At 39.4% G+C, this 9,519-nt stretch overlaps 2 protein-coding genes across 2 annotated transcripts; both read left to right on the forward strand.

Annotated features, from left to right (window-relative positions):
* The first annotated feature begins 1,321 nt into the window (after positions 1 to 1,321).
* LOC18022415 (THO complex subunit 4D) lies at positions 1,322 to 4,378 on the forward strand. Its single transcript, XM_006405777.2, has 7 exons — positions 1,322 to 1,478; positions 1,961 to 2,249; positions 3,051 to 3,194; positions 3,282 to 3,350; positions 3,458 to 3,657; positions 3,749 to 3,826; positions 3,957 to 4,378. Exons 2-7 carry the CDS (start codon positions 2,025 to 2,027, stop codon positions 4,150 to 4,152), a joined length of 912 nt encoding a protein of 303 aa, XP_006405840.1. The 5' UTR covers positions 1,322 to 1,478; positions 1,961 to 2,024; the 3' UTR covers positions 4,153 to 4,378.
* Positions 4,379 to 6,839: 2,461 nt separating this feature from the next.
* On the forward strand, positions 6,840 to 8,393 carry LOC112088440 (protein FAR1-RELATED SEQUENCE 6-like). The gene has a single exon (XM_024158720.1). It carries the CDS (start codon positions 6,840 to 6,842, stop codon positions 8,391 to 8,393), a length of 1,554 nt encoding a protein of 517 aa, XP_024014488.1.
* The last annotated feature ends 1,126 nt before the right edge of the window (positions 8,394 to 9,519 follow it).

A 9,519-nucleotide genomic window follows, 5' to 3' on the forward strand; every position in this document is an offset into this window, starting at 1 on the left:
GTATTAGTACTACTAAGAGTCTAAAATCTACGTCAAGACTCCAGACTCAAGAGTAAAGACCACGTTTTCCAAAAACGGTCAAAGAAAAAGAACTAAAATAAATGATTTTTGGAAATTACAAAACAAATCGGCTATATAAAACGAACAACTAAAAGAATTAGAGCAAGTTTCAGTCTCAGATTCCGATTTTGATTTCGTTCTAAAGTTCTAAGGATTTCTTGTGCATTTTGACGGAGAGAAAAAGGAAAGAAAAAAAGAGAGTATCATCATGCAGATTATAGTAAAGAATATGGAGAATAGAAACGTAAGCCTAATTGTAAGAGGCTCTACGACCATTGAAAACCTCAAGGCTATGATCGAGGACAGTGAAGGCGTCCCTGTGCAAATGCAGAGGCTCATCTTTTCAGGCAAGCAACTTCAAGATGGTCACACCTTGTCACATTACAGCATCCAAAGTGGCTCGTACATTCACTTGGTGATACGTCTAGTTGGCGGTTTCTAAATGTCTCTACATGAAATAAATAATGTTTGCTCAATTTGTTAGCGTCGTTTTCAATACTCAATGGATCTAAGGATTTAATTATCTGGTAAAATGATGACCACATTATCTAGTAATAATGCAATAAAGCAATCTTTGTGATCTATAAGACGACTTGTACAATTTTATATGGTATCAAGTTCTTAAATTTGCTTCATTTTTTTTGTTACCACAACTTGTTTATTCGTTATTACTTTATGGAGCAATTCGGTAGAGGATTCTAAATCAAGTGATACAACTGATGAACAACAATGATCGAGAAAGAAGTCAATCCAAGAATAATTTTACTACTATCTTGCATCCCTTGCTCAGATGTGCATCCCTTATAAAATGCTTGTTATCCACACAAAAATAATATAAAAAGATTTTCCATTGCTCAAGTCAAAAATGTAACAACATGAGTGATACAAAAAATGTTTTCGGGAGGAACGTGAGGATTATGGTTCTGATTAGTGTTAGCCAAGACTATCAGTCCTCATTTAATTTGGTGATTAGATTTCACCTTGTATTTCAATCGATTTATTTATATCAATAAAATCAGTTGAATTTTGTAAAAAAAATATCAGTTTAAAGAAAAAATGGTGGCTGATTAATGGTAAAAATATTTTAAAAACGAATTTAATAATAATATGGAAAAACTTTTTTTTGACATATGCAATGAAAAAAAAAACGAAAAAAAACTAATTTACAGAAATCATAATTCAAAAGACGAAATGCCCCATTAAATCTAAAATATAGTTACGAAAGTGTCCTTGCCTTAGGCCCATTATCCGCGTCGTTCCACTTTCCCCCAAAATTCACCTCTTCTCCCCCAAATTCTGAATCTTCTCTCACGCTCAAAATCACAGAAGCTCCTCAAATCACAGAAGCTCCTCAAAACCCTATCCCATCATTATCTCTCTCTCTCTCGCTCGTGTGGATTTTCTTGCCCTTGTTCTTGGTAATTTCTCGCTTCTTCATCCTTTTACGAATCATGATTCATCTATAGATTTGTGTCCTTTTGAGGCATCTTATCTGATGATTTCCGCTCTAATTTCTACTGTTTGCACACACGATTTCCAGTTTTTGTTTCAGAAAACTATGATTAGGTTATCTAAGATGGATAGATCATAGATCTGTCGATCTAAGGTTTCGTTTCAGGAACTGTTTCGTATTTTGGTTAGCTGATCTTTTTGATATCTATCTCTCAATCTGATGGGATCCGTACTCGTTGCTTGCTTTCTTTTACGTTGAACGATAAATTTCAGAGTCAGGCTATCCTTGATTTGTAATTTTTGTTGGAAATTATGGTTCTGGGCATCGAAACTAGGGTTTCACTTCTATCATTGTGTTTGTGCTAGGAGATTGTGATGATTATTTTTTACTTGTTCGTGTTTTTTGGTGGTGTCTAATCACTCTTTTTCTTTTCTCTAATTGTTGCAGGTTTCAGATTCAGCCTAGTTTCTGTGTTTTTTCACAAGGAAATTGGGTTTTTATTGAACTGAAGATGTCTGGATCTTTGAATATGACTCTTGATGATATTGTCAAGAGTGGTAAGGCTGCAAGGTCTAGGGGAAGAGGTGGTTCCCGCCGTGGTCGCGGTCAAGGTCATGGTCATGGTCAAGGTCATGGACCGAATGGTTTTCTCGGTGGTGGTGGAAGAGGAACCGGACCCGTGCGAAGAGGTCCTCTTGCCGTGAATGCTCGGACATCATCTTTCACCATTAATAAGGCAAGCTCAAAACCTGGGATCTTCTATGTGTTTGATTGAAATCTGAGTTTCTTGTGGTATGAAATGTCGAAGCATATACTTCATCATGCTAGAAAAACTATACGACGGGAGAAGCAAGGTTTTCTCTTACATGCATAAAGATGTTTTGACATTCTTTAACATTCAGAACCTCGTCTAGGAGGTGATGCATGCTTCTGTATAGTTTGTGGAGATGATTTCATCTAGAAAAGCCTCTTACCCCTGCGATTTCAGTCTACTTCTCAAAGTTCTTAGTTGCTTTTGCCACAGTGCTTTTAAGCCGAGGAGCTTCAGTTAGTTGAAGGTCAATATTTGTTCATCCAGTACAATCGTATTGCAATGAATATGTTAATCTTTTCACCGACACTCAAAATCCTCTTAAGGATTTGCGGTGCTGTGGCGTTTTGGGAAAGTTCAGTAACTTTTCTTGGCAGTAAATAAGCTTTATAGTGATTTACCCCTACTCGGTGTATTTGCATCTGGAAATTCTTCAGCGTGCTACAGACGTCTCGGTTCTTCTTTTATCATTGCCTTGGTACAAGGACTTTCTTTTGGAATCGGAGCAGTGACTTTCATGGTGTCAGTCGAAATTCCTTTTTCCTTCATTTCGTTTGGTCTCCTTGGTTGGTTCTTGACTACTTGCTGGAGAGAGATCTTTACTTTGACTGGTTTTCGTTCTTTCAGACAAATGGGTGGTTTCTCATCTTTGGAGTTATTTTTCATAGACATTGCTTTAAATTTCAACAAACTCATTGTACTGATGTTATCTGCTCTTTTTAATAGCCTGTCCGTAGGATCAGAAGCTTGCCATGGCAGAGCAATTTGTTTGAAGATGGTCTAAGAGCTGCTGGGGTATCAGGACTTGACGTTGAAACCAGGCTCCATATCACAAATCTTGACCATGGTGTGACAAATGAAGATATAAGGGTATAATAATAATAATCTGGCTTCTTATATGTCTATGCTCTTGGTTTTTACAAACAAATCACTTATTCTATCTTTTTGTGATCGTAGGAACTCTTTTCTGAGATTGGGGAGCTGAAGCGTTATGCTATTCATTTTGACAGAAATGGTCGCCCAAGTGTAAGTTTCCATCTTTATCAGTCCCTTTCTCGTCATGACTTCAAAAAAAGCTTTCATCTATATGCTCTTTCTAACTGTGATTTTCCCTTTGTGCCATGTAATTACAGGGCACAGCTGAAGTAGTGTATCCGAGAAGAAGTGATGCATTTCAAGCTCTGAAGAAATACAACAATGTATTATTGGATGGAAGGCCAATGAGACTTGAGATTCTGGGTGGTAACAACAACACCGAGTCTCCTTTACCGGCTCGTGTAAATGTGAATGTCACTGGTCTCAACGGAAGGCTGAAGAGGACCGTTGTTATCCAGTATGAATCTCTGTCTCTCTTTCTTCCTTTTTTTTTTCTTTTTATCGCATTCACAAGAGACTAATGTTACAATCTCCTCTGATGCTTGCAGGCAAGGAGGAGGGAGAGGTAGGAGCATCCGTGGGAGAGGAGGAAGAGCTCCAGCTCCTCCTGTCACTCGCCTTCCAATGTAAGTATACTAACCGAGTGGAACCGGAATTTGAATTTCATATTAACCTGGATGGTTACAAAATAAACTTCCTGGTTTATCTTGGTTTGTGTATTCAAATTGAAACGATTGGATCTTCTCTTGTTGGTAGTCAAAACTGGCAGGGAGGAACGAGAGGAGGAAGAGGCGGGTTTCGTGGTAGAGGACGTGGTGGTGGTGGCGGCGGAGGACGTGGCCGTGGTGGTGGTGGTGGAAGAGGGAGTGGAAAGAAGCAAGTGGAGAAGTCTGCGGCTGAACTTGACAAGGATCTTGAAAGCTATCATGCAGATGCCATGAACACCTCTTGAAAATTGCAGATGAAGAATCTAAGTGTTGTTTCTTATTACTACTTAGTCTCAGTGTTTTGAGAGAGAGATGGTATCTTTTTTTCATGCCCTTCGTTTCTAGTGATTTGGTTATGTTTGATGGTTGTTTGTAGTGTAAAGTAAATGAAAAAAAAAGAAGTTGTTTAGAATCTATTCGAAGGTATCGATTGGGTATGGATAGTTTGCAGGTTTAGTGATTTAAAAAGTTGCAGTTGCAGGTTTCGTGATTTCTTGCAAAGTCTTCAATACTCTGATTTTTTTAGAAAATCGAAAATAACCGAAATTAAACCCCGATAACCGAAATCAACCAAAATTACTAGAAACTATGCGAATTTAACTGAATTTGCCAACTTCGGATCGACACTAAAAATTACCGAATTTCTCCCGAACCGATATAGAACTAACTAAACCCAAAAAACCCTAATTAACCGAAATCCCAGGCATAGTTTTGGTATAAAATATTTACTACTCAAAAGTGAAGTATAAATTGAGATATTTACATTCAAAAGCACTTTTTATAACTTATATTACATCAAAAAGTATTTTTTGCTATTAGGTGATTTTTCTGAGTTTTCAAATTTTTTGGGACATTTTTGCCTTTCAGTAAAACGAACTTCCTAAAATTTTACCTTTCTTACTCTTTCGAACTATTCAATTATCTTCTTCTTTAGTTCCGCTGGAACTTTCTGTAAACACTGGAAATCATTTTTTCGGCGTAGCCGCACCCCTGTCCATCTTCTTCTCTGACAATTCGGTGCTGCCTCATCAAATCCTTCCGTCAAATCTTTTTCGAATTTTACCTTCAACCCTCATATATCGTCAATCCTCTATATCCAGAAATTAATTCTGCAAACTTCTGGGTCGGGAACAAAGTTCCCACATAATCCCGAACAGTTCCCATTAATTTTGCAAACTTCTGGGTCGGGAACAAAGTTCCAGCGTAATCCCGAGCAGTCCAGATTTGGGAAACTATATCTCTGCCGTATATATATGCATTACACATTCTCCATCCACACAACCCCGTACACTGAGGATCTCGGCTACTATCCATCAGAATACATTATAATATGCCATTAGTTAAAGTGTGGATGCACACCCGGTGGACGTTCAGGTGAAAATACACAAAAATATGCTGAATCCCAGCAGTGGTTTATCCAGCAAAAGTGCTATATCCAAACATCGACAAAATATATAAGCCAAATTGGACGATCACAAGTGGATACTTACAAGTTGATAAGGCAAAGTGGACGACCACAATACAAATGGTAAGACCCACACAAAAGTTACTATATCCGAACCGTTCAATATGCAGTAAATGTTCTCTATCTAAAGACCGAGAGCTTGACAAGTGTCCCTGTGGTAGATATCAAAAGAGTGATTTACATGAAAAGGATTACAGCTGTAGATTAGAGTAAATCAGGATCTTCTGTTCCCCATTGTTGAGACAAGCGACGGCCACAGATGGTTGGAGAGGTAAGCTATTCCTCTTGTTCTTCCCAAATCGGTGGACATTACTGTAGTGGACAATATTTTATATTCGAACTCCTTCTTACTAGGTTTCAATGGGAGAGCATTGCCTTGTTATTGCTGGTGAATGGGTTTTCACCACTGCCAAGAAGTGGGAATTCCTTATTGACAAACAGTTGATGTCGAGAATGGTGTCATTTCAAGAAGGCATTCATATTGATGAGCTTAGAGAAATGGTTGAACGTGAATTTTTCCTGAAGGGAACGCTGGAAAGAAAGCTACATTATCGTACTGGCCGCCTAATATTAAGGAATTAGTGACTGGAATTACCACACTGCTGGTTGTCATCTTAACGGAGAGTGCAATATCTTACTATATCAAACATTCCCGCGTCAGTTCATCTATGAACATGTTTGTCCACTTCGAGTGTCCACATCCATCGTTTGCCCCACCAGAACAATATGACCAATGCTTCACTACTCCACTTCTTCCTCTCAAGCGCAAATCTTTTCAGCCGGTATCTCTTTCCAAACCCGGTGTACACCTTTTCAAAAGCGGTCGTTCCACTACACACTATCAGCCTATCCACGACAATGAAGATTTAATCAATCATGCGGAGCAATTAGAGGAAAATTATAAAAGTGGTAGTTCAAAAGGGACCTCTACCTCGACAAGCGGCGACTCTCAACTATCTGACTCTGACGATTGCAGCAATGGGGATTTAGATATTGACATTGAAGAAGAGCTTCTTGGTGTTCCCCGGCAGTATGACAAAAAGTTCTGGGCTCCTTTGCTTGCTGAACAGTTTGGTGGTTCAGATGCAGCTGAGTTAATGTCTGATCCACCTCCAAATGTGTTCTCGGTCCTTTTTCCAGATGCTGTGAACAATTCATGCCAAATAGCACCTGGCGGGAATTCTGGTTCACTGTTTTCAAATACCCCTCCCTTAGTGAACACATCCCACAATCCACCAAGATTCGATTTACTGGCCAGACCCGCTGTACCGTCTCGTCAGCGCCTTGAAAGTCTCGATGACGAGGAGTTCGACATACCACCTCTGTTTGATGACACTTTGTACGACTGTCCAGATATTCCGGATTTAGATAGTTTTGACGAAGGAGAAGCTACCATCAGGGTTGGAAAGATTTTTTGGATCTAAGGAAGATTGCCAAGTTGCTATCGCTATATATGCCATCAAAGAAATGTTCCATTTCAAACAAACTACTACCAAATGGAACTATTTTGTGCTCACTTGTACAAGAAATCCTTGTGATTGGAGAGTTCGCGCTAAGGAAATACAGGACTGCGGCTATTACCAAATTACAGAAGCACATCTTCAACACTCATGTGGCATAGAGACCCGACAGGTGTTTGCTTCCAAAGCATCCGCTCGAGTAATTTCAGATGTCTACAAAGCTCAATTTGGTGATCCGGTCAATGGTCCAAGGGCTAGGGATTTGCAAAAACTCGTCCTTGAAGATCTTCGAGTTAATACTTCATACATGACATGTTACAGAGCAAAAGAAACGGCTGTCAATGGTGTCCGAGGTTCTGATGATGATTCCTACAGCAAGTTACCCGAGTATTTGTACATGCTCAAACTTGCAAACCCATGTTCTGTGGCTGACTTGGAGACAGAAACAGACGAGCTAGGTTTTATTAGGTTTAAGTATGTTTTCTTATCTTTCGCTGCTTCAATCCTTGGTTTCCGCAGGCTCAGACATATTATTGTTTTAGATGGAACCCATTTGACCAGGAAATTTAAAGGAGTCTTGTTAACGGCATGTGGACAGGATGCTAACTTCCAAGTATATCCATTGGCTTTTGGAATTGTGGATTCCGAGAACGATGATGCGTGGATATGGTTCTTAACAAAATTGGAACGCATATTGGCTGACAGTTCAAACCTTTCTATTATTTCAGACCGACATAGGTCTATCCTAACGGCGGTTAAACATGTCTATCCCCGAGCACATCATGGCGCATGTATTGTTCATTTGCAAAGGAATGTTACGTCAAGGTTCAAGAACAAGAGCCTATCTAAATTGGTTGGTATGGCTGCTTTTGCTTACAAGGTCAAAAGATTTCGTGCTATCTTTGCGCAAATCAATTCTACAAATGCTGCCTGTGCTAAATACCTCCACGACATCGGTATTGTCACATGGGCAAGAGTTCATTTTAAAGGAGACAGATATAACCTAATGACAAGCAACGCTTGTGAGCAGCTTAACAAATATTTGTGCGAAGGAAGAAGCTCCCCCATTTTGGAACTCTTGCAGTTCATTCAATCCATGATGACGCGTTGGTTCAGTGCTCGCAGGAAAAAATCCCAACGCCATAAAGGAATTATTACTCCTGAAGTGGATAAAGAAATGACCCTGAATCTCAAAAGGGCAAAGGGCAGCAAAATCAACACCATTTCTAGCTGGAGTTTGGAAATAATAGGACAGTTCGGGAAAAAAAATAACGTTTTACTGAAAGACCACAAATGTACCTGCATGATGTACGAAAGATTGAAGATTCCTTGTGTCCACGCCCTAATGGCTGCTGACTGTGTCGGGCTCCCCTATGGATCGCTTGTGGCTGATTGTTTCAAAACAAAGGCATGGTGTGACACTTATCAAGCTATAATATCGCCTGAAGGAGACCCCAAGGATGTCGATATACCTGACGAGGTTAGCTACTTAGTTTTGCTACCACCAAAAACACGGCGGCCATCCGGTCGTCCTAAACAGGTGCGTTATACTTCTACATGAGAAATCCGTGTAAGCATATCCCTATCCATTTATCTATTTTAAATCAAAACCTTTTTTCATTCATCTTCTCATCTTTTCAGGGTCCTCGTGTCAAAAAAACTATCCCAAACAAATGTGGCCGATGTGGACTTCCTGGTCACAACAGGAAAAAATGCAACAACCCGATCTAACTTTACTTGTCTAACATGCTACCATTTTACATCTTTTGTAATGCTCCACTTATATTTCTTTTTGGGTGTCGAGCTAGCTTCAAACAGTTTTTCAGATGTTCTTGCCTTTTTGAGGATACCTTCATAAAACAATCTAATGGTAATATGCATGTTTTTTATTGTTACTTTACAAATCATTTTCCCCCGATTCTTACTTCATCATGTTTCGCGCATAAACCTGATGGAGTATACTTCACAGCTAGTGGTGGGGGAGACGAATCACTCAGCGTTAAAAACGATGTATCGCTATTGCTCGGTGACCCTGGGACGTCCCCCTGCAATACAATGTTACAACTTAAGTATAGTAATCTCAAGTTTATATTTTATATAACTTAGTAAAAAAATTCTATACATCCTCAACATCAACATCGCTTTTGCCCGTCTCGAGTTTCATCTCAACGTCATCACGTACATCCGCCTATTCAATGTTACATTTCCGTCCCGACGCAGCCAGCACACCCTATACAACATATTCGGATATAGTTACAATGTCTTAAATACTCGTCCTCTATTCACAAACATAATGCAATGTATTACACTCATCGTACCTCTCCATCACCAAACGATTCTCTGCTATCTCCAACGCTTTGCACAGTATCCACCTTCACACCTCCATCCTATCACATCGTAAGCATTACATCAATATTATATTCACATCAAATTATCAGTCTATTTATTGATGTTTCTCACCTTAGCATTCCCATCTTCAGAATCGCCTTCACGAACTTCTAACTGCGCCTTATCCATTTTACCACTGACCCCTTCTGATCTACCAGATCCATCTACGACATACTGATAAGATGGACAAGATATATTAGTAGTCGTTGACGTTATCCATAGACACTCTATCCACGTATACTGGTCCATATTTACTATCTCTGAGGTGAGACACAATCTATTATTAGAAACAACACTAA

This window comes from Eutrema salsugineum, unplaced genomic scaffold, assembly GCF_000478725.1.
Source record: "Eutrema salsugineum unplaced genomic scaffold, Eutsalg1_0 scaffold_14, whole genome shotgun sequence".
NCBI classification, from domain to species: domain Eukaryota; kingdom Viridiplantae; phylum Streptophyta; class Magnoliopsida; order Brassicales; family Brassicaceae; genus Eutrema; species Eutrema salsugineum.

Coding starts and splice junctions, on each gene's coding strand:
- LOC18022415 (XM_006405777.2), top strand. CDS start 2,025: ATGTCTGGATCTTTGAATATGACTCTTGATGATATTGTCAAGAGTGGT. Junction 2,250..3,050: donor CATCTTTCACCATTAATAAG/GCAAGCTCAAAA, acceptor TCTTTTTAATAG/CCTGTCCGTAGGATCAGAAG. Junction 3,195..3,281: donor TGACAAATGAAGATATAAGG/GTATAATAATAA, acceptor TTGTGATCGTAG/GAACTCTTTTCTGAGATTGG.
- LOC112088440 (XM_024158720.1), top strand. CDS start 6,840: ATGTTCCATTTCAAACAAACTACTACCAAATGGAACTATTTTGTGCTC.